The sequence below is a fragment of the Ciconia boyciana genome, chromosome 8 (assembly GCF_034638445.1).
Source record: "Ciconia boyciana chromosome 8, ASM3463844v1, whole genome shotgun sequence".
In the NCBI taxonomy this organism is placed as follows: Eukaryota; Metazoa; Chordata; class Aves; order Ciconiiformes; family Ciconiidae; genus Ciconia; species Ciconia boyciana.
The window spans coordinates 19,938,222-19,963,042 of NC_132941.1; the positions used below are offsets into that span (position 1 = coordinate 19,938,222).

General features: G+C 38.4%; 1 protein-coding gene across 9 annotated transcripts in view; it reads left to right on the forward strand.

Annotated features, from left to right (window-relative positions):
• TLN2 (talin 2) overlaps nucleotides 1-24,821 on the forward strand; it is a 224,626-nt gene that overhangs the window by 102,155 nt on the left and 97,650 nt on the right. For 6 of the 9 annotated variants that reach the window (XM_072871155.1, XM_072871154.1, XM_072871158.1 and 3 more), the window contains 11 exons: nucleotides 441-538; nucleotides 1,179-1,308; nucleotides 5,616-5,768; nucleotides 6,658-6,800; nucleotides 8,284-8,411; nucleotides 13,687-13,750; nucleotides 15,922-16,026; nucleotides 17,921-18,076; nucleotides 18,995-19,096; nucleotides 21,685-21,761; nucleotides 23,526-23,706. In XM_072871155.1, the coding sequence (XP_072727256.1) occupies nucleotides 441-538; nucleotides 1,179-1,308; nucleotides 5,616-5,768; nucleotides 6,658-6,800; nucleotides 8,284-8,411; nucleotides 13,687-13,750; nucleotides 15,922-16,026; nucleotides 17,921-18,076; nucleotides 18,995-19,096; nucleotides 21,685-21,761; nucleotides 23,526-23,706 (1,337 nt within the window). Of the gene's footprint in view, nucleotides 1-440; nucleotides 539-1,161; nucleotides 1,309-5,615; nucleotides 5,769-6,657; nucleotides 6,801-8,283; nucleotides 8,412-13,686; nucleotides 13,751-13,903; nucleotides 14,020-15,921; nucleotides 16,027-17,920; nucleotides 18,077-18,994; nucleotides 19,097-21,684; nucleotides 21,762-23,525; nucleotides 23,707-24,821 lie in introns of those variants that run through there. The other 3 variants (XM_072871160.1, XM_072871162.1, XM_072871163.1) reach the window with 3 other exon arrangements.

A 24,821-nucleotide genomic window follows, 5' to 3' on the forward strand; every position in this document is an offset into this window, starting at 1 on the left:
ACTCAATATGTGAATGGTTGAAAACAAACTATATTTTTTAAAAATAGAACTACTGCTTGAAATAGTATACTGTGGTTAAGACCAAACTGCTTGTATTTTTGGTTAGTAAATTCCAAAGCAGGACCTATGAGCATTTAAAAAAGTTCATCTTGAAGAGAATTAATTACAAATATAATACAAATTACACAGTAGATGTGACACATTCTTGCTTAGTGAAGCTTTTGTTCAAGTCTTCTATAAAGCCTGATCTACCTTGCTGTCTGCTGCTAAGCTAAATATTTTCTGAAGCACAGAAAAAAAATTCCTATCCAAGTTCATTAAGAATGGAAGATAAGTGTAATGGAAGCTTAACCCTGAAATTGAATAACCTTGAATGCAACCAGGTTGGCTTTATTAGGTTTGATATTTTTCAATTAGTCTCTGTCTCTTCTGTTCCACAGCCTCTGACTATGGATTGTTCTTGTCAGATGAAGATCCTCGAAAAGGTATATGGCTGGAGGCTGGAAGAACACTGGATTATTACATGCTGAGAAATGGGGTATGGTGCAAAGTCTGTTGCTTCTTTCATTAATATGTTTTTAGAAAACTTGTTTCTCAAGTGGCAAGAAGAATGTTTAGCATTTGGAGGGGTAGGAGAGTCTTGAGTCTGTTCCTGAAATTGGCCCACTTCTCTTCCTTTCTGTGCCTCAGTAGTTAGTTTTTTCCTGTGTCTGGTTGTGACTGTGAGCTACTGTGGCCAATAGTGTTTTCACAGAATGATTAACATAAAGATAAAAAATAAGTTTTGTAATAAGCTTTAGATTTGAGGTGACCTTGCATTATAGTGTAGGTTTCTTGTATACTAAAGATGATAAGATGATACTTGCTCACCTTAGGGCCAGCTTGCTTACAACCAAAAGGCATTGCTATCCTTTTTAAATGCTAAACTAGTTTTTGCATCACAAAGGTACTTTGGTCTATCGTGCTCTGTCTAGGTTTTGGTCTTGAAAAATTACATTGGCAGAGCTAAAAGTAGTCACTTCTCAAGTTTGTTACATGAATAAGTTTGCCTATACTATAACAAAGGAAAAATCGAGCTTGGGCAGTGGGGAGGGAATCCTGTTTTAGGCATCTAAGTTAGTGGGTTGGCTTGTGTTAGCTTCCAAAAGCATTTAGAAACAGTATTGTTTACTTCCTAGGATATACTGGAGTACAAAAAGAAGCAGAGACCTCAGAAAATACGTATGTTGGATGGTTCAGTGAAAACAGTCATGGTGGATGATTCTAAAACAGTTGGTGAATTGCTGGTTACCATTTGCAGCAGGATAGGTAAGATTTTGGGACCCACATACTTAAGAACTTGTTTTTCTGCCATATTTGCATCTTGATTTTTAGGATGTTATGTGTATTACTGGTTAGAAATTGGCACATATGTTAAAAAAATATTTAAATTTGTTGTCAGTTAACATTTACCAAACACTTTTTTGAAATCTGTTGTCCAGGTTTTATGAAAGTTGGTAGAGGGTTAGCTATATCCTTAAACCTCAGTATTTAGCAGGTGAAGGCACAAAGTAACCTCACAGTACAGTTATAAATTTTTTTATTATATGTTACCTTTTACATACTCTTTCCTGCTAAGTGGTAGAGAATTAGAACTAAATTTATACTGAATTTTAATGGGATAACCTTGAAATATACCTAAACTTAGGGCTCTCTGTTGTTATGATTTAAGAGTTGATCACAGTACTGTATCATTTGTGAAACAACATATGGAAGCTATCCAGAGCAGCTGGTCAAAAATGTGTCATATTGGTTATAGTCTGTCTTTGTATTTATCTAAATAGAGACACTTTTGAAAACTAATTCTTATTTAACTATAAACATGCATCCAGCATGGATTAGTTTAAATCATAGAATCATAGAATGGTTTGGGTTGGAAGGGACCTTAAAGATCATCTAGTTCCAACCCCCCTGCCATGGGCAGGGAGACCTTCCATTAGACCAGGTTGCTCAAAGTCCTGTCCAACCTGGCCTTGCACACTTCCAGGGATGGGGCATCCACAACTTCTCTGGGCAACCTGTTCCGGTGCCTCACCACCCTCATAGTGAAGAATTTTTCCTTATATCTAATCTAAATCTACCCTCTTTCAGTTTAAAGCCATTACCCCTTGTCCTGTCACTACATGCCCTTGTGAAAAGTCCCTCTCCAGCTTTCTTGGAGGCCCCCTTCAGCTACTGGAAGGCTGCTATAAGGTCTCCCCAGAGCCTTCTCTTCTCCAGGCTGAACAACCCCAACTCTCTCAGCCTGTTTTCATAGAAGAGGTGTTCCATCCCTCTGATCATCTTCGTGGCCCTCTTCTGGACTTACTCCAACAGGTCCATGTCCTTCTTATGTTGGGGGACCCAGAGCTGAATGCAGTACTCCAGGTGGGGTCTCACAAGAGCAGAATAGAGGGGGAGAATCACCTCCCTCAAGCTGCTGGCCACACCTCTTTTGATGCAGCCCAGGATACGGTTGGCTTTCTGGGCTGCAAGCACACATTGCTGGGTCATGTTGAGCTTCTCAACAACCAACACCCCCAAGTCCTTCTCCTCAGGGCTGCTCTCAATCCATTCTCCGCTCAGCCTGTATTTGTGCTTGGGATTGCCCCAAGCCATGTGCAGGATCTTGCACTTGGCCTTGTTGAACGTCATGAGGTTTGCACGGGCCCACTTCTCAAGCCTGTCAAGGTTCCTCTGGATGGCATCCCTTCCCTCCAGCGTATCGACCACACCACACAGCTTGGTGTTGTCGGCAAACTTGCTGAGGGCATGTTCAATCCTACTGTCCATGTCACCACTGTTAAACAGCGCTGGTCCCAATACTGACCCCTGAGGAATGCCACTTGTCACTGGTCTCCACTTGGACATTGAGCTGTTGACCGCAACTCTTTGAGTGCGACCATCTAGCCAATTCCTTATCCACAGAGTGGTCCATTCATCAAATCTGTGTGTCTCCAATCCATGTCTCTCGCAGCAGGACAGTGTCAATGCTTTGCACAAGTCCAGGTAGATGACATGAGTTGCTCCTCCCTTATGCACCAACGCTGTAACCCTGTTGTAGAAGGCAACCAAATTTGTCAGGCACGATTTGCCCTTAGTGCAGCCATGTTGGCTGTCACCAATCACCTCCTTATTTTCCATATGCCTTAGTATAGTTTCCAGGAGGATCTGCTCCATGATCTTGCCAGGCACAGAGGTGAGACTAACTGGCCTGTAGTTCTCTGGGTCGTCTTTTTTTCCCTTTTTAAAAATGGGGGTTATGGTTTCCCCTTTTCCAGTCAGTGGGAACTTCACCGAACTGCCACAACTTCTCAAATATGATGGATAGTGGCTTAGCAAATTCATCTGCCAGTTCCATCAGGACCCATGGATGCATCTCATCAGGGCCCATGGACTTGTGCACCTTCAGGTTCCTTAGATAGTCTCTAACCTGATCATCTGCTACAGCGGGCAGTTCTTCATTCTCCCAGTCCCTGTCTTTGCCTTCTGCAACTTGGGCGGTGTGGGTTGAGCACTTGCCGGTGAAGACTGAGGCAAAAAAGTTGTTGAGTACCTCAGCCTTCTCCATATCCCAGGTAACCAGGTCTCCCATTTCCTTCTGGGGAGGGCCAACATTTTCCCTAGTCTTCCTTTTATCACTGACATACCTATAGAAGCTTTTCTTGTTGCCCTTGATGTCCCTGGCCAGATTTAATTCTATCAGGGCTTTAGCTTTCCTAACCTGGTCCCTGGGTGCTCAGACAATTTCTCTGTATTCCTCCCAGGCTACCTGTCCTTGCTTCCATCCTCTGTAGGCTTCCTTTTTGTTCGAGTTTGTCCAGGAGCTCCTTTTTCATCCATGCAGGCCTCCTGGTATTTTTGCCTCACTTCCTCTGTGTTGGGATGCATCACTCCTGAGCTTAAATCATCTTAAACTCTTGCTTAATTCTCATTTAGAATTAAAGTGGCCTTAATTTGATTTAGATTAATTTACTTGGAAAGTGAATTAAACTAAATGTAAATTCATCCATTTCAATTTTGTTTGAGTATTTCTATGCTGGATTCTAATGTGCTGTAACTAATTTACTTGAAAAATTAGTTTGACTTAGTTTCATGAATGTGGTCATGTAGGTAAGCATTTAATTTGCTTTCCTGTATAACATAAACATGCTTTACCAAACAGTGCAAAAAACCAAGCAGAACAAAGAAATGAGAGCAACTGAGCACATATGCGAAATGCTGTGAACTGATTTTTGATTCAGTGTCATGTAAAATTCATAGGAAGAGTTGAGTTTTAAAACTCGCAAAAAATCATCTCTTTCACTTGGATTCTATTCCGCAGTCTGCTCTGCCACATTTCTTCTACACATCGTGGGCAACCTGAAATTGCTCAGTTCTCAGAAAGCAATTGTAGGCATCCATGAAAGGAAATTTACTATGGTGTGTCTCCATTCTGGAATTTACTGCTATTTTAAATTCCATCATGTTTTTAAACTGGCAACTTGGTAGATAACAAAAAAACTTAATATCTTTCTGAAAGTGGCAAATGCAGCATATAATGAAGGAATGATGTATTTGAAGGCTGGATCGATGGTCTGGGGCCAATTGTATGAGGTTCAACAAGGCTAAGTGCAAGGTCCTGCACTTGGACCACAACAACCCCATGCAATGCTACAGGCTTGGGGAAGAGTGGCTGGAAAGCTGCCCAGCAGAGAAGGACCTGGGGGTGTTGGTTGACAGCCAGCTGACTGTGAGCCAGCAGTGTGCCCAGGTGGCCAAGAAAGCCAATGGCATCCTGGCTTGTATCAAAAATAGTGTGGCCAGCAGGAGTAGGGAAGTGATTGTGCCCCTGTACTCAGCACTGGTGAGGCCGCACCTCGAATACTGTGTTCAGTTTTGGGCCCCTCACTACAAGGGAGACATTGAGGTGCTGGAGCGTGTCCAGAGAAGGGCAACGACGCTGGGGAAGGGTCTAGAGCAGAAGTCTTATGAGGAGCGGCTGAGGGAACTGGGGTTGTTTAGCCTGGAGAAAAGGAGGCTCAGGGGAGACCTTATTGCTCTCTACAACTACCTGAAAGGAGGTTGTAGAGAGGTGGGGGTCGGTCTCTTCTCCCAGGTAACAAGTGATAGGACGAGAGGAAATGGCCTCAAGTTGCGCCAGGGGAGGTTTAGACTGAATATTAGGAAATTTTACTTCCCTGAAAGGGTTATCAAGCATTGGAAGAGGCTGCCCAGGGAAGTGGTTGAGTCGCCATCCCTGGAGGTATTTAGAAGACATGTAGATGAGGTGCTTAGGGACATGGTATAGTGGTGGTCTTGGTGGTGTTAAGTTTACGGTTGGACTCTATGATCTTAAAGGTCTTTTCCAACCTACATGATTCTGTGATTCTGTGAAGGATAATGCCAGATATTGGAGAGATGTCTTGAATGCAGAAGTTGTAAGTTATTCTTGGGATCTCCTCCCCCATACACTGTTTTAGCATTTCATCTGGAATATCTTTACTATACTTGAAATTAACCATTGGTGTTTTAATATATGGAAAAAAATATTTCACCTGTCCTAAAATGTATTAAATTTTTATTGTTACAAACACTGTAGTTATTTATAATTCCAGGAATAACAAATTATGAGGAATACTCCTTAATCCAGGAGAGCATGGAAGAGAAGAAAGAGGAAAGTACAGGAACACTTAAGAAAGATAGGACATTGTTGCGTGATGAAAGAAAAATGGAAAAACTGAAGGCAAAGCTTCATACAGATGATGATTGTGAGTAGTGTATTCCAGGATAATTCTTTGATTAATATCTTTCCACAGTATAGTGCAAGAAAACCATACAGGAATGTATTTTTAGATTCTTCAGTGTGTCTCAGTTGATCCCTACCTGTATTTTGCATCCATTTATATATAATGTCGTCTACTACTGAGTATTTTTAAAATTAGGTAAATGGACAAGTTGTTGCCTCTAGCTATGAGAGTTAGCGGATCTTTTGAAGTGTTTTTTGTTACTTTTTTGGTAGGGGAGTTGTAACTTAAGTCTGAAGGGTCATTTCCATAATGACAATTTTCTCCTATTCATTAAAGATGGATATTTAAATATCAATGCCTACTGAAAGCCACCAAAAGGTAGTTTTGTCTTTGAAGGTATAAATTTTAAGTGTAAATGGAGATTGCCAAAGAACTAAGACAGTATTTGATTTGGTTGATGTGTAAAGTCATGAGAACCATTTTTTCTGTTTTACATTAAGGCACTAAGATTAATGGTGACTGGCAGGAATATGTTTTAAAATTGTATTCAGGGATAAGAACAGTAAACAGAACAATTTGTTTAGGGGGAAAATGTGGTAAACTTAAGTAATTTTGCAATGAAGCTTTGAAGATCTGAATTTAGTATTAAAATGTTACTATAGCTGTTTATTCAACAATATTAATGGTGTTTTATGCTGTAGTAAATTCCTGTTTCTCAGCAGTGCTGTTCTTCAATTCTCATTTGTAGCAACCTTCAACACCGATGACTAGAAACAGAAATGAAAGCAACGTTTTTTGCAGAGTTTCCCCCTCCAGTGGAAATGCTAATTATCACATGATTTTCACAACTGCTATTAACACTGGCAACACTGCCTATTTAACTATGTGCATGCCTGTGGTTCTGTTACAGTAAATTGGCTAGATCACAGCCGAACGTTTAGAGAGCAAGGAGTTGATGAAAATGAAACCCTGCTGTTGAGACGGAAGTTCTTTTATTCAGACCAGAACGTAGATTCAAGAGATCCTGTTCAACTTAATTTACTTTATGTTCAGGTACAGTATGTGGACCAGAAGTACATGTTCTACCTTGTCTGAGGAAACCTGTGTAGGTTAATTAGAAAAATTTTGTTGCTGAAATACTCCATCTTCTAGAATTCCAGTTCTGGATGTGCTTTGATTTTACTTTTTTGTCTGTCTCTCCAAGAACACATGATAGTACAGAGGCTTTGCTGATTCTTTTTAATCAAACACTTTCAACCCAGTAATGGACACTCAATCAAAAATCCACTTTCATGTCCTTGTCCTGTTTTCCTTGAAATTCATGAATGTCTTTAGTCTTTTAAGTTGTTCTTTTTAGTTCTTCTCCCCATTCTCTTCTATAGGTGATGCTTTCTCTGTAATATGGAATCTCAGGTCAGTCTTGCAACCAGCTTTCCACTTCTCATCTTTTTTCTCTTCTGCCTGATCAGTGAGAGAGCTTCTTCTACACTCCCTTTCCAGTCTTCAACTCAGACAGCACACAAGGCAGGCAGGCTTCCTGTTCAAAATGGACCATATCATGTAACGTGGAGGGAGTCCACCTAGGCAGGTTCCCCAAACTGTTAGAGGTACTGTACATACCTTAGCAAAGCTAAGAGTTTTATGTACAAGATGCCATTTAACTGAAGGCTCCAGTTCAGTTGCCTGTAATGCAGTCTGAAAAAAGTAGGCTTTTAAACTCTTTGTTAAAGTATTTTTTTACAAGTGAAAAAAAAACCATTGGAAGTTTAATGGAATGTTCAGGTGTTATACTTGCAGCCAATTCAAATGGGATTGCTCTAAATTACATTTTAAAACTCTGAGGCAAAAGATAAAGATGGCATTTCTTGTAACACTGCTTTACATTTTTCAAGTATTTTAGAAGACCGTATCACACTGAGCTGTTCTCCTGCCACTCGGATATTTCTTTGAGGCCACTGTTATGGCAGTATGTGTTGATACTGTCTTGTCATTGTTTTGTCTATGGATAGGTGAGCATTCTATTGCCAGAGCTATAACATCCATCATCTTCTATGACCACTAAATTTAAAGAAAAGAAGCAAAATGCTGTTTGCCTTCTCCTGTTGCCATTTCTATAATAGTAATCTGGTTTTTACTTACTAGTTATGCAGATCATTTTTCCCTGCTATTACAAGGTGGTAAGGCAAAAGCTTTTACATGTGCGTATGTACACACACATATATATCTGTATATATATGTGTGTATGTACACATGTATTTTATATACACATATGGCAGGAAATGGGTGTCAAGTCCTCTTTTTGACGGAAGTTGTTACAATTGTGGTTTCAATAAGTCTCTGTAGATGTTCACCAGAAAATACTCTAGCCCTTTGTTTATTTTATTACTCATCAACACATCCAGAATGGAATAATAAAGACATTCAGGTGGAAAAGTGTGTTGCTGGATTCTTGGGTCACGTTGAAGCTTTCAAGGAATTTCAGAGATGTAATAGTTACTTTGGATGTTCCTGATGTGTCTTTGCTTACCTCCTATAGGCTCGTGATGACATTCTGAATGGTTCCCATCCTGTCTCCTTTGAGAAGGCCTGTGAGTTTGGAGGCTTTCAAGCACAGATCCAGTTTGGACCTCATGTGGAACACAAACACAAACCTGGATTTTTAGAGTAAACACTTCTAATTTGTAAATTCGGGTGACCTCAAGTGTAACTAATGTTGAGTTGTCACAGATTAAATGCATTTTAGGACTCCAAGCAGAGGTAATCAGATTGCATGTGTTTTCTGCAGCAATCTCCCTGTGAAAGGAGCCTTATTGCACATATCGGCAACTCATGAGGGAACCTTTGGCAGTGGCTTATTAGGCAGCACAGGGCACCAGCTCCCGCCAGGGTGCCAGTTAAGTATACTGCTTGGATTCCCCAGCCACGGGGTAATGTGGGAGAATTGGGATTTTGTTCTTCCTTAGAAGTCTGCTTCTGCCCGCGTTTAGTAATGCCATGTGTGAATTAAGCATACATCAGTATATATCACAGATGTTTGATTTGCTAGGAAAGTACATGAATGGAAAGATGCTTTGTCATTTGAATAAAGTTAATATTGCTGTGTGTAGAGGTTAAATTTTCCAAACTTTCTAGTGGCATTAATCAGTTGTTCAGATTCACCCTCCTATGGCATTGTATGAATGGAGATCTAGCATTGTGCTCTTTATTTCAGATGTGGACAGGAGTCCTGCTTACAAGTGTGACCCATCCTTTAACCTTTATAGTGATTCTTTACTGCTGTCAGCAGGGCAAGTTTAATTTGACTGAAATTTAGATGTCCCGTTTTTCTACTGATTTTGATTTTCTGATTGGTTTGCCTGCAGCGAATTAACCGAGGGCCAGATTCTAAGGAAAGGAATGTAGGAAGGTAAAAGAAAGCTATCTACTGCCATCAAGCCTTGCCTACATATGAGACTCATAGATACCTTAATGGGATGCACAAAACAATGGGTGCACATTTGGTTTCTGTCCTGTTCCACTGGCCGAGTGCTCAGTGCTGACTCTTATACTGCCTTTGTGAGCCTGAGTCTGAGGTTTACTGTATCTCAGGGAATCACTTTAAAATCATGGCTTGCTTTGGAACATGCAGTCCTGCAACATTGGTTGTTTGAAACACTTCACTTTTGAAAGATTTTCCTGAAGTAGCAGTTCAGTTATGCAAACAAACCACATGAACAAACATCCTTCAGTTCCAGTTAATAATCAGCTTTTCTTTGTACTGTCTGTTTGTCTGCTACTGATTAGCCCATGAACCTTTCCTAATAGAGCTACTGATGTCTCTAAGAATTATGAGGACCTAGTGTAATAGCTTCAGTGTACTCCTGGTTCTTATTCCCTAGAATTGTGACCAGTTATGCAACAATCTTCCTCTGGGATTTGTCCATTGTCCACTTACCCTTCCCTTCTCCCTCCACGCACTCAAGAGTATTCCTGCAGCAAACCATTAGGGCATTACCTCATGACAAGCTAATGTTGTGTCACAGTAATGATTTCAAGAGTTAGGTGTTTCCAGCAATAGTTGTTTTTAATTTTTAAAGCAAACTGCTGTGCAGAGTTCAGTTGTTTAAATTTTTCTAGTTTTTTCTAGGTGTTCTACTTGGTCTTTTCACTGTAAAGATTTTTTTTCTTTTTTTAAGGTCCCATATAGTAACTCTGATTTATGGTGGACTAAACTGCTGGCTCGATGATATTTCTACTTTGTATGCAATGCTAGATAGTTTGAAGTCCATCACAGAATAAGTCATCACACATATGAAGTGCATTATCTTTTTTTTTTTTTATCCTAACAGAAATGAAAGGTATAAATAACTGAACTGTATGTTAGAAAGAGAACGTTACTCCAGTGGAAATAACTTAAAACCAGAATTCCAAAATTTAGAACCTTGATATTTTCTGCAGGGAATTTTTTCTATTATTGTTTTATTTTCATTTAAATGGGCTTTGACTGTATTAGGATCAAGCCTTGCAGGTCACTAAGTGTAATTGCTCGCTGTCCTGGTGTATAATCAGTTTCATAAAATTAAGGATTTCTGATTTAGAAGTAATTCCCTTTTTGCCCTCTGCAGAGGAGCCTGCTCCAGAACCCTAAGTCCCTAGTCATTGCCTTCTAATTTCAAGTGTACGTGTTTATGATTTAGTGTTGTATGCATTTGGCTGTAGCCTTCATGACAGCCTTTTTGTGAAACCTCATGCTTTGGTTTTGTGAGTCTAAAGAAGCCAAGTGCTCCTGACTCATTATGAACAACATACATAGATAGTGTAGATAAATGCTGATTTTTTTTTTTTTTGTTTGGTTGGATTTTTTTGTTCTGAAAATGTGTATCTTGTCCTTTCAGAAAACCTTTTTAGTTTGGGTTTTTTCTTGAAAAAGATTGAGCTTTTTTAAAGTTTCATGCAACTATTTCCTACTTTTTGGTGGATGAACATTGATTCTTTTCAAGTATGAAAGTAGTTGTTTTATGTAAACTGTACACTGTAGCTCAGTGTGTGAAATACGTTTGAGAGGTGTCCGTTCACTCACCACTGAAACCTGAACATGCTACAGATTCCCTTAAGGAGAATCTGTCAGCTCATACAGAAAACAGCATGTAACAGAATAGTATTAGTATTTCATAGCATTGTTTTGAAACAGCTGAGTTTAGTTTGCCATGTCTGCAATATGTTTATACAGAGTGATCTTTTGTATCCTTTTTTATCATTGATAAATGATTCTTGGCACAGATGAACGTTATTGCCTGCATTTTGTTAACACTTTGGTATTGGTGGTTGGAATTTCCTTGAAGCTCATGCCAAAGTAAGTTGTGAAAGCTCTTAAACTATCAAATTGCAAATAGTCCTTCCTCATACAGCTGAAGTTTTGCATTGCACCTACAGAGATACGCTGTGTTTAAATTTGCTGAGAGAATATCTAATAAAGAACTCATACTATTACTGTGTGAATAGGAAAGGAGCAGCTAAAACTGCCCACCTCTGCTTTTTATTTCCAAGCACACTTGGTGACCAATAAGCTCAATTCTTTAATCTAGCCTGTTTTACTGTCTTAAACTGTCTTTTTCAAGAACACTGGATATACTTTTTGCTAATGAAAAACAATCAATATGCTGGCACTCGTGTATGATTTTTTTTAAGAACTGTAGGAACAAACTCACAGTAAATGAAATTAAATAAACACTGCTTGCTATTAGATGGGGTTTTTTTTAGCTGAGTCCATTGTCCATTGCAATAATGTGGAATTAAAGAGATTAAAGAAGGCTAAATTATAATATATTCCAAGTGTTCTTGCTAACTCCATTAAACAAGCTGCTAAATAAAGTGAAACTATTGTTTGTTGCATCATAAAGAAAATACCTTCATTATAAGTAGCATTAAAATAATTTCAGTCTGTTTACACCCTTTCAGTTGAGGTGATTACTTGTCTATTGATTGAAAAATAATGGAAGGTGATACCAAGGACAAAGCATCTGATCTAACTGCTAGCTACATGTGCGAGAGTATACCAACTGGTGCTTAGTGGACAAAGTGCAAAGTTGTTTTCTTAACTCTTGCTGCTTAAGAAGCTCCAAATAATGTTTGCTCAGCAATGTCTTTTTAAAGTGTATATTAGTTAACAAAGTAAGTAGACATGCTTAAAAATGTAATGGTCTTGATAGTTTATCTACATACAGATAGCTGAGAAAATTAACCCTAGCTAATAAAAGATGAGAATTGGAAGTGCATTGATAACTCACTTTTCTATATAAATCCACTTCCAGAATTAAACTGGGTTTAACTCAGGTTTGGTTTGTTGGTTGTTTTGTTTTTTTTTTTTTCATTTGCCTTGGAAGTGAATTTAACCAAACTGGTTTGAACCTATGAAATTCTGTATAAAAGCACTAGTTGTTTCAGAATACAGGCACCAGCTTTTTAGCATAATAAGCTGTATTCAGTCCTTATCTGCAAAATTAATTTGGCTCTCCAGCCTTCCCCACCCCAGGATGTGTCTGTGTAAATAAGTCCTGAGAAGATATTTCATTATCATGTATTAGTGAGATGTAACTACTGGAGCATTGGAAGAAACATTAGCAAGGGCGGTTGTTCTTACTTTGATTTATATTGCTAGAGCTTTATGGAAAGAACAAAATGAATGATCTCACTACTGAATAGTATTTTTTAAGAAAGCACAAAATCCTTATTTAGTCTTTTGAGTTGTTTGTTGTCTGCAATGGCAGGCTTTTGTGTTCAAAAACAGCACACTAAAACAAAAAAACCCCACAAACACCCATCCCCCCAAAAAACCCCAAACCAGAAAACCCCCCACAGAACAGTTGAGCAAATTTTTTGCCAATCTTATTTAAAAAAATCCATTCTTCTCAAAACTTGTAACTTTCCATGATAGTAGGTAGTTGTAGCTTTCTCTGTTAATGGTGTGCTTGCTTACTGAATAGATCAAAATGAGGAGGAGATTCTCTAGTCATATTTCTTCTGTGAGTCTTAATAGTCCAAAGCAGGGAGGATCCTTAGAAACCAATTTTTTGAACTGTGGAAGTTTCTTCAAGCTGAAAATGAACTGCTGAATATATGACATAGTTTCATCAGAATAGAGTGTTCCAGATGGGAAGGTGCAATCCAGAAAAGAACCGATGTTTGTTAAAGCATGATGTTGATATGTGTTCGAGTTGGGGTGATGTTTGGCTGAGATTAAAGGGTTTATTTTATTATACAGCAAGGAGGAACAGGTGAGGTGTTTAAAGATTCTTTCTGACTAAACTCTGTCATGGAGGCTGAACTTGCACAGTTTACTTTGTAGTCTGAGACCCTTAGTATCTGAGTGCTACAGAAATTAGGACTGGTTATTTATGACTTTGTTTTTGAGATAGTGACTGGTATTAAGTGTTCACTTAAATGGCTTTGCAGTTTTTCAGTATAATATTAGTGTTCTAACATTTCTTGGAAGGCACAAAGGAAGAACTTGGTCCTGCACGTCAGTAAATCGAAGTGCTACTGTAAAGTAATAGCAGTGTCTGAACTCAGACACAGAGCTGGCTCAAGCTTTGATGTCCCCTTTTTCCCCCAGATTACAATGAGTGTATTTGGATTTAGATGTGAACCTCTCTGAGATGCTGAGAGACATCATATAGTTTAAGAATGGCAAGAGTCCCAGCTATTATTTACTTTTGATGACTTTTCAACACATGAAGAGGTATTACAGGGAGATCTAACTAATGTGTTTTTCTTAATTATGCAAGGTATCCTCTTGCTCTCACCCTACTTAGCCAGAGTTTTGTTTCATTGTATAGGTATTTTATGCCCATTTTAGGAAGCTTGGGGGACTTAATGCCAATAAAGGAGCATGGAAAGCATCCCTCCTCAAGGGATACCTCAAGGATTAACTATGCAATTGTATGTGTTTTTTTTTTTCTAGCCTAAAAGAATTCCTGCCTAAAGAATATACCAAACAAAGAGGGGCTGAAAAGAGAATATTTCAGGTAATTGTGAGGCTGAAAAACCTACTATAGTTTCACTTCCTTTATAAGAAAAACATGAGCTTTCACAGGTGTATACTCTGTATATACTTTGATTATATAACTATCAGAAAATCAAGTGTAAAGAATCTGACAACTTTTCTTTTCTTTCTTCAGCAGATTTATTGTCCTGATCCTTTTTTCTTCACTGATGATTATTCAGTGTACTTTGTTGAAGGGGAGAGAGTGAATATTCAATATTCTTAAGACCTTTTTCTCAGTTGCATTGAAATGTAAGGATGTGTATTTGTACTAAAATAGAAGCACATTTAGGAAAACCAGTTTTAATTTCATGCCTTCATTTTTCAAGCATGAGCTTCAAGTAGTATGGAATTCTGCTAACTAATGCTTGAGTTCAGTGATATATCTAGGAGTCACACAGTTGTAAAAGACTGAAGCAGTTGAGTAGAAAATGTACTGATACTGTTGGAAGTGGTCTCAGAGTTTAAGTACTGTAGATGCACTAAATATCTGTGCCTACTGAAATACAAGTTTGGCAATACAATGTAAGTCGAAAAATTCTGAGGTCAACAGCTGAAATCAAGTCATACAGTTTCTGGAAGGACATACTAGTGCATGTAAGTCTCTTGACTTGGGAGACAAGTTGAAGAGCAGGAACAGGTCACATACTTTCCTATGTCTGTTATACTCCCAGTCTAGGAATTCTCTAACTCAGTCTGTTCTACCTGGAATTTGTAGTACTTCCTCGTAGATGAGGGTGTCTGACTCTTTTCTGTGTACCTTTAGCTGGTGGCAGTGATGTTGCAGTTAAAGCAAAAAAAGATTCATTCACTTCTGAGTATCACTATCATGCTATTCATAGCATGTGATTTTTGCCCATGTCAAATAGATCTATGAGTAGTTTCAATCATTACATACTTCAGTGCATGGACAAGAAGTTCATCAGTGAGAGCACAGATGCTGGGTAAAGATACAACAGCAAGGTAGAATAAGCAAGCTGCCTTTTAGAAAAAAGTCAGCTGTTTCCCTGAGTTATAAAATTCTTGAGTTTGGCAGGTGATTTTTGCCAAATATTCCATCTCCAATGACTATATTTGGGCTCCTTGCTCTTTCGGGATCCTGGTTGTGTTCTCTGCGCTGAACTGAACAGATATGATCAGTCTATGTCCTTGGGAAGCAAAAGGGTTTTTAGAGTTGCAGTTGCTCCTCCCAGTGCTCCTCCGTGGAACATTGTCAAGATGGTAACTTAAACTGGAGTAGGAAAGCGTTTCCCATGTTCTTGGTGCTCCCCCTGCTGCCATCAGTCAGCATGAAAGAGGTGGCAACCAGCAGTTCAGAAGAATGTGGGGGGAAGATGAAGTGTGATAGGGAATCCCACAAACAGTATTTAAATAGCAGGACATTGGGATAGAATTTTCAGCAGAACGGTCGGGGGTAGGAGAGCAGATGCTGAGATGAAGTTTGAATAGGTAATATTGGTAGTTGTCATTACTTAAGGTAAAGTTTACTAATGAGTAAGTTGTTTAAATAATAAATAGAAATTGAGTTACAAGACACACCTAGATGAGTATTTCAGGATGAACTATTTAGAAGAATCATTGTTTCTTCCTCATCTGTAGAATTCTTTTCATGTGATGAAAAAATTGTGGATAATGGTGCAACTGGCAAAAAAAGCCCATTGGAAATACCTACAAGAGATGAGAAATGGTCAATTACAAGGCGTGAGGCTCTCATGAATCAGAAGTTTTGGGCACAAAACAGGAAGAAATAGTCTGTTCCTGGAAAAAAATGTGGGTGCTGGGACTTTTAAATGATTTTAAAAAGCTGAGTAAAGAGACATTAGTTGTATGAAACCTAATGAGGTCAAATAGCAGCAATACCTAGAATTTTAAATTGTTTCAGAAGTGATTTAAGTGTGCTTCATCTGAGGCACAGATAGAATGGATGATGGTGAAAGAGGAGTGTTCCATTTGCGCAGGCTGTTTATGTTCTCCGATGTGAGGAATTATGGGATACAGTCTTGCTAACATTTCTAGCCAGTATTTTTTCAAATATTCTAATTGTAATGATTATTAACTAAGCATCATCCTTAAACAGGTAAAAGCGATACCCTTTTTCTGTTTGTTTCCAGAAAGCATTGTTTCTGCCTAAGTGATACTGAACTGTCATTACAGGAGCACAAAAACTGTGGTGAGATGACTGAAATAGAAGCCAAAGTGAAGTATGTGAAGCTAGCCCGTTCCCTGCGGACCTATGGAGTGTCATTTTTTCTTGTTAAGGTAATGTACATCTTGCTGACCATATTATATGGTTGGTTATGTATTACTTCAGATTCTGCACTAAGCAAAGGTCAAAGGTGTTCTTTCAGCCTTCTTTCTGAAAGCAGCATTTGGAAAAAAGTGTAAATTACTATGTGGGACAGAATTATAATTTCAGTTTGGATTCTTGTCATACTGCTTCCAGAAAGAAAGTTGAGTCTGTCATGATTTAATTTCTTTAAATTGACATTTCTTCTTTTTTCTTTTGAATACCAACAAAGTACTGTCTTCAGAAGAACATTCATAAAGAGCTCATAAGTTGTTCCAGTTTAGAAGTTTAATGATAATATGAATTGCATGCTGAAAAACTGCATCTGAAGAACAACTTCATCAGCTCCATGATTAATTTCTCTTAATCCTTACAGTAAAACAGTCATGGTCTTAAGGCTGTTGAAACAATTTGGTACCAAGATACTGACGTTCTGCTGTGAAAACGGGACTGAAGCATTAGTGCCTGAGTATTCAGTAACCACTGTCATAGAATGGAAAGGAGGCTAAACTTAGGCAAATGTTTTCATTCTTAGGTTCCCACAGTTACAGTACAGAATCTTTGTAGGTAGCTGAATATTGATAGGTTGTGTTTTCCTAAAGTACTTAGTCATCCACAAATTCTAGTGAAGCAGATAGAAGGTGAAAATACAATGAAAAATGTGCAGAGGATAATACTATTAATACAGTACGCTTTGAAAGAATTACCTTGTCTTGCTTCCTTTAAGGGAAAATGTCTTGTTAGGCACTATTAATGGTGAAAGGAGTCTCAACTCTCTAACAGAGCCGTTGAGCTAAGTTGTGTATTAGAGACTATACTAAAGTTATGATGTGCAGTTTTCAGTAACTAAAATATTAAAAGTAACAAGCATGCACGTTTAGAACAAGCTGCTAATTCAATGGGGATTTGTTAACACAATGTAGCTGACCTGTATGGTAAAAGGTAAAAATATCTTTGTGTTTTTCATTAATATCTTGCTTTCTTTTGTCATAGCTTAAAGCAAACAGTAACTGAATCAAGTAACCTTGTCATGAAACTTCTGTTGGAAGGAATAATTGGTCTTTTTAAAAGTCTATCAAATGACCTACTGTGTAAATAGGAATTGATTCTTTGCGGCCTACATAAATTCAGGGGAATGGGACATGTGGATTCATTTCTATTTTATGATGGATTTTATGTAGCAAATTGTTAGCTTGGGCCTATGCTTCGCAACCTTGGAAAACTAGAGAGGCAGAATGTCAAATAAATAAGGAGACATCAGCTGGCAGCCCCCTTGTGATATTTGCATGGGGTAGGATGTTTTCATGAATTGAAAATAACTAATATTTCAAATCCAAAATATGGGACAAATTATGGCTGATCTTGCCTAATTGTCAGCCCCAGTGGGCCTTCCTTTCCTTTATCTCTTCAGAAATTTTATAGACAAATGGTGAGGGCAACCTAACTTCTCAGTCCTCCTGATGCCAGTTTCCCATTCAGCTTCTCTAATATGGTTTTACAGAGGAAGTCTTGTGTCTAACCATGTGACTACCATCATGTTTTTGTTGGTTTTGGGGGTTTTTTTTTGAAGTAACTTCCAAAGATTTGTTATCATGATCCCTAAAATGCTTCTGTTCCTGGAGGAGGGAGAAGAGGGAGTGTCTTTTGAACTGCATAGTAAAGATCCAGTAAAGACCAGAGCTTCTTAATGTTAATGCATTGCTTGAAAATCACTGTCTGTGACCAGACAAACTGAGCCTGGAGTTTTAAATTGTCCTTGTCTGCATGCCAGTTTCTTCCCTCTGTCAGTATATTCCATCATGCTTTTCTTTTCTCCTATGGCAAGCTCCATTTGAATGAAAAACAATCTTTCGCACCTTGTTACAGGAAAAAATGAAAGGCAAAAACAAGCTGGTTCCTCGTTTGCTGGGTGTCACCAAAGACTCAGTGATGCGTGTGGATGAGAAGACCAAGGAAGTGTTGCAGGAATGGCCACTGACAACTGTGAAACGCTGGGCTGCCTCACCTAAAAGCTTCACTCTGGTAATTTTTTGTATATATTCAGAGGAAGAGTGATCTGTGTGGCAAGGAGAAAGGACGATGGACTTGTACTCAGAACAGTTTATTTAATGTAACTTGTTCTATCCATAATTTTCCAGCATTATATAGAATCACTGAGTCCTAAACTAATAAAATGGCCCATATTGGTGTGGAGGTCAATCTGTGTTTTGATGTTTCTAGACAGACCAGTTCCCTAAAAGTACTGTTTAATTTTTTTCAAAAAACACTGTTTAAATCTGTTCTGTGCCTAACCACTAAAACAGTTAAGAAAACATCATTATTCACACCTACTTAAACCCTTATGGTGCTTGCCATTCACAACGCACTTTGTGAGTTGCAAGATATGAACATAAACAAAGCTAGATGGTTCATTAATACATTTGATAATTATGGATTTCAAGAACTCTCATGAATGTGATGGTTTTTGGATTATTTGGTCCATAAGAGACCACTGCAACAAGAGTATTTTCAATATGAAAAGGTTGTTTAAAGAGCAAGAGGCAGTGGCTAGAAGCTTATATTCACTTTAATCATGTGCATCTAATTTCCAATTGCATGGGTGATTATGCTTCAGAATAAAATTCTAAAGACTTTCTCCATCCTTCAGTGACTGAGTCTGACAAAGTCAGCCTAAGTATCTCTTGGTCCTCTGGCATTTCAATTTATGAAACATCTGTGATTAAGCTGCAATAAAAAGCATCCTTCCCCTCTCCTCCGTCACCTCCCATATAGACTGGTTTAGAATCTTGGAGCAGTTTTATTTACTGTTGGGTATAATACAATGTCTATACAAACAATTTTAAAATTTGAATTCTCTCACTCATATTTGGTACTGTTTCTTCATTTACTGCTTTCCGTTTTCAAAGAGGATTTCCCCCCTCCCCCCCTCTTTTCCTTCAGGATTTTGGTGAATATCAGGAAAGCTACTACTCAGTACAGACCACTGAAGGAGAACAGATCTCTCAATTAATTGCAGGTTACATTGATATCATCCTAAAGAAGGTATAGTATTAAGATGACATACAGTAAAAATGCAGTAAAAATCACTGTACAGCAGTGCAAAAGCTCAAATGTGTGCAAACTGCAGTTTTCTTTCTCTCATGAAGTCAGTGTTGTATCTTATGTTTTAATGTTATTTATTTTTACCTTTAAGTAATATAAGCTCTTTCTGTTTAACTTAAGTGAGTGCTTCTGGAAAATATCAAGGCTGTTAACTATAGGGGCAGTATGGGTCAGGCTCAGTACAGTACACTTGGGCTTTATTTTTTCTATGTGGAAGGTGAACTGCTGGCTATAAGTGTGTATCCAGTTAAGAGCTTAAAGCTTCAACTATGGGTTTTAAGCTGTGGACCAAAGCAGAGAATCAGGTGGGAAGAAATGATTCCATGAAAGCAGCATTTAAAACTACATCAAGGACTACACAATAGTTGTCCAGCAGCTCTTGTATATAATGCATCAAAGCTGAGAAAGTTTTTTGGCAAAATTTAAAAAAAAAAACAAACAACATTATATAGCTTTAAAAATATTGTGATCAGTTAAGCAAAGACTTACATCTCAGTTATGCAGAGAGAGGGATAAAATCTGTGTTTGTGAAGAGGCCAGACTGTCCTGAAACTTGGTTTTATGCAGTGTGCCTGTCAGGAGAGAGGAGAGGCCGATATGCATCACCAGCATTCAAAATATTCACAAGTAAATAAGCACAACAGCAAAAAATACCAGTTTTGCCAACAAATGTGGAGCTGAATGGTCATACTCAAAGCACGTTGTATAGAAAAGCGAGGTGTTTCAAATAGCACTGGTTGCTCCTTGACAAATTTTTACTTTATTAAGATTCAACCAAACTACATCATTATTTGCTGTAATAGATTGTAATAGCAAAAAAAATGACAGAAAGCTAAGCAGCTCAGGAGAATTTCTTGCCTTTGTTCATGTGAACAGTGTAGGAAGTAACATTAAATGTTATGAAATAAGAGGTTGTGGAGGATTGCCAGAATTCATCACAGTACATGCTTTTTTCTCTGAGGCTGTCAGTGTCTGATTTAATAAATCTTAAATAAACTTCAGGTTTCTATAGATGGTTTAAAACTTGATTCTAGCTCTTAAGCGTCAAAAGTAGCTTTGCTCTCTAATGCCAAACGAAAGCAGCCTTTCTGTCTTGATAGAATACAGATGTGTATATTTGTACTCTCTTCCACTCCTTTGATTTCTTCTTTACAATCTGCTGACAGCCATTTTTAAAATGAATTAATTACGAATAGGTTACATAATAAACACCCATGATGCTTCATGATGTGTATAAGGAGAATGCAGTTTTCAATTGTCGAGCCCAAGTAATCTCTGTGACGCATGTCTCAAAGTATGGTTTATTGCTCTCAGTTGCATAATGTTAATTCTTGGTGTGTTTTGTACTGTTCCAACTTATTTGCTCTGATGTGGATTGGTGGCACATTTTTTTCTGCTAAAGTATTATTGGTGCAACGTTCCCCACCCCCCAGCCCCTGTTGTCCTGCAATTTTAGTGATAGGTCATTAATCAGTTGACAGGGAACCGTGAACTTAGTAAGTTTTACCATTTTTTAATCTAGATATATTTTTTACTTCACATTAATGTGGAAGTAAGGCACAATCTTGACTAGAAATAGGCAGTTTCAGTTCATGCATAAACTCAAACTATAATAGTAAGAACTTCTTTGGTGAAAGTTGGGGGGTGTGTGTGCGTATGGATGTGCATGAGGAGTTCCTGTTAAATGTACCCAAGGTCATAGTGGATGTTTCTCTATTTATACATATATATACATATATATTTTTTCAGACTACATATCACATAACAAGGTGGAAAGCAGAGAGTATCTTTGCACTAGATCACAAGTAGAAATGGACTTTTTTTCCAAGGCGCTACTTTTATGACTTATGGTAGTTTCCTGTTGTTTCTAGTGGTTTAGACTTACTCCTCTTGTGTATATTTACCTCCCTTACACCACTATAAAAAAAAGTCTCAAAAAGTCAGATGTGCAGATTATCCAGAAGTTTGAAATAACTATGGTAAAATAACTTGGATACAGTATTAAATTGATCATCTTTCCTATGGATATGTATTTCCTGGCGGTAGGTAGCACCATATAGTAACATTTCAGGATGCTAAATATGACTGTTAGCTGAGTCAGTTTGATGTTCCTGAGTTAGAAGAGAATGGGAAAGGGGATGGTACATGTCCTGTCTGTGCTGGGATTTGCTGTTGTTACATATCACTCGGTCCTCAGAACATTTTTTTTTTTTTTTTCCTGTGAGAAAAGACAGTATCTCAGCACTTTCTTCATACCACTTTGTTCAAAAAGGTACCAATAGGCTTTTTTCCTTTATGCATTTAATCTGCCAGGGTTTAGAACCTGGTCTGTTAGATGCTGAAGGCCACCTCTTCTGAGGTGGAGGTTATATTGTCACACACTGCCAAAAAGTGTGGTGTTCAGCACTGGACAAGACTCTGCAAATGATTTGACTAGGTTTCTGATAAATGGCAAGGAAATGGTGGAGAGAAAGCAAAAAGCGACACACATTGTTTAACTTTTTTTTTTTTCTTTTTTTCCCCTCCAGAAACAAAGTAAAGATAGATTTGGGCTTGAAGGTGATGAGGAATCAACCATGTTGGAAGAATCTGTTTCACCTAAGAAGTGAGTGTATACCACAGGAGGAAATGCTCTTTATTTAAGTGACACCTTTTAGCTGTGACAGCTTTTTTCAAATCAAATGGTATAGTTATTACTGTTAAAGAATAATTTTCTACAGGGTATTTCAATAGAAGTAAGTACTATCCCCAGGCAATTCAGCAGGCTCCTAGCTTCATTCAAGGATTGAAGAGCAAGTATTTGTCTTAAAATTGTTGGTTAAGGCAACGAGCAGTGGTACCAGTTTGTGGTAACTTGACCCTTGAACAAAGGAATTCAGGCTGTAATTCAGTAAAATGCTGGGGGGTGAGTAATGATGCAGAGCTGAAAATGTCATATTAGATTTTTGATCTTCATGCAAACACCTAGGATTTACAAGGTTTTAGTTGCTTGTGTCTGCTAGGTCCATGGTTTCCAGTAAATTTGACTCCTGACAGTTTAATTGTACACTGTGTCATGAACAGAGTTGGCTTATTTCACCAAACCACTTTAGAGAAACCAATCAGATGTGTGGTGTGGGTAAAGGAGTGTGAGTTTTGATACTAGTACGTCAGACTATGGTTCTGATGGGAGAGTAACTGAATATAGCAAAAAGCAGAACTGTAGAGCTGGCCATACTCTTGAAAAGGAATATTAAATCTTTCCTTGCAGTGAAGGAATAGAAATAGGTTCATGACATTATAAGCTGTAATGAGCCACTCAAGTATCCTCTTGGAACTCTAAGGATGGCAGTGTCAGCAGTGTGTATGTGAAAAGTCTGTTTGATTTATTCTTAAACATACCGTTTATAGGAGATAGACTTGTTAGATATTTAATGTGGCCTTATGTGAAATTTCAACTTCTGACAGATAGCACATGTTCAGATGTGCTTTCTTTTGACATTGCCCTTTCCAAAGCACTTCCAGAATATACTGTTAGCTAAGTGCTGTGCAGAGAAGCCCAAAACTTGTAATAGAGGAGTACAAGATTTTTCACAATTGAAATTACTTCTTTCCACAGCAGATTGTTGTTGTTAAAGCCAGAATTCCTGTCAATGCTTCTAGCGGTTAAAGCTTGAACCATATTTAAATATGAGCAGTATATCTGGCAAAGTGGTTTATGACCATGGATGACCATAACTATATTGTTCTTGAAAGTATCCTGCCTCCCAGCCCATTATCTGATAGGCTGCCAGATTATTAGCAAGTGCTGTGTGTGCATGTGTGTATAAGGAGGGAAGAAAGAATGTTAGTTTTTTGTCCCAAATCTAGGGATTGCTTGCAAAAGGCATCGCCACAGGGTTCATGCTTCTATTTTCTATTGATCAGCCTATGATACAACTGAAACAAAGCAGTTGTTATGCTATAAACCTTGTTCCAGTTCTGTCTGTCATGCATCTTAGAGGGGTAAAGCCATTGTACCACATATACCAAAACTGCACGTTGCCTTCTTTCCTTAGTGCCTGCTTATTAGTGCTATTAATATTTGATCTGCCAAAAGCCCCAGATTATTTTTTTCTAATATGCTAGAAAATGGTTAGAAAAAAGACTGTAAAGTTTTGCAGCTTCTCCAAATGTTGTGAAATGCAATTTAAAATCCTCTTCTTCCTTGAACATCCAGCAGGACTTGATTTGCAGGAGCTAAATAATTCTCTCTGTGTTGGATTTTTCTTTTTTTGTGTTTTTGTTTGTTTGGGTTTGGGGTTTTTTGTGTGTGTGTGGTGTGTTTGGTTTTTGTTTTGTTTGTGTGGGGTTTTTTTGTTTTTTGGTTTTGGTTTGTTTTTTTTTTTAGATCTACCATCTTGCAGCAGCAGTTCAACCGAACAGGGAAGGTGGAGCATGGCTCTGTGGCACTACCAGCTGTTATGCGGTCAGGGTCCAGTGGCCCAGAGACTTTCAACATTGGCATCATGCCTTCTCCCCAGCAACAAGTCACAATTGGTCAGATGCACAGAGGACATATGCCCCCGCTTGTGAGGAACCTCCTTGTTTTTTATTTGAAACTTGTATTTGAAACTTTTTTTTTTTTTTTGCATTTGAGACTTGTCTGTGCTGCAAGTAGTCAGAAATAGCATGTTACACATATTAGTAACAGCAGGAGGAGGGTATTGAGTGTGACTTCCTGGCTATCCTACTGAACATAAGTTTTGAGCATCCCTGAAATATTTAGGGTATCACATTTTTACTTATTTCCTAATTTTCCTTAAAGCCGGCTCTTCCAGCCTTCTCTTTACTTCTAAGTAGTTAAACCAGTATTCAGGGGTCAGAAAGAAAGGTTTAAAGACTGGCAAAAGTAAGCAATTTTAAGAAAAAAGCTTACATTTCGCTTATCACTTGTTCACCAATTTAGATTTTTTTAGCAGGCTTAAAGCTGATGCTGAGTTTTCTCATTTAAATTAAAAGACTATCAAAAGGCCTAAACAGGCTGTAGAGAATATAATCAATGCTTAAGATCATGACATACCACTAGAAGTGTAGTACGTGTAGTGGGTTTACCTTGGCTTGTTACCAAATGCCCACCCAGCTGCTTTTTCACTCCTGCTCCTCAACAAGATGGTGGGGGGGAGAAGGGTGTAAGATAAAAAAAGCTTTATCTCGACATAGGTTGAGATAAAGACAGGGAGATCACCAATTACCTTCATGGGCAAAACAGACTCAACTTGGGGAAAATTAATTTGATTTATTGTCAATTAAAATAGAGTTGGATGGTGAGAAACAGACAAAAAATAAAACACCTTCCCACCACCCCCTTTTTTACCCAGACTCAACTTCACTCCTTCATTTCTGTCTATTCTACTCCCCGCTCCCGAGTGGTCAGTTTATAACAGCCCTTCTCTGCTTCTCCTTCCTCCTCATGCTTTTCCCCAGCTCCAGCGTGGGTCCTTCCTATGGGCTGCAGTCCTTCAGGATAAACTGGCTCCAGTGTGGGTCCCGTATGAGCTGCAGTTCCTGTCAGGAGAGCCTGCTCCAGCATGGGTCCTCCACAGGCTAGTTTCTGTCAGGACCTTGCTCCAGCATGGGCTCTCCATGGGCTGTAGTTTCTTTCAGGAAAATATCCACCTGCTGCAGTGTGGGGTCCTGTGGGCTG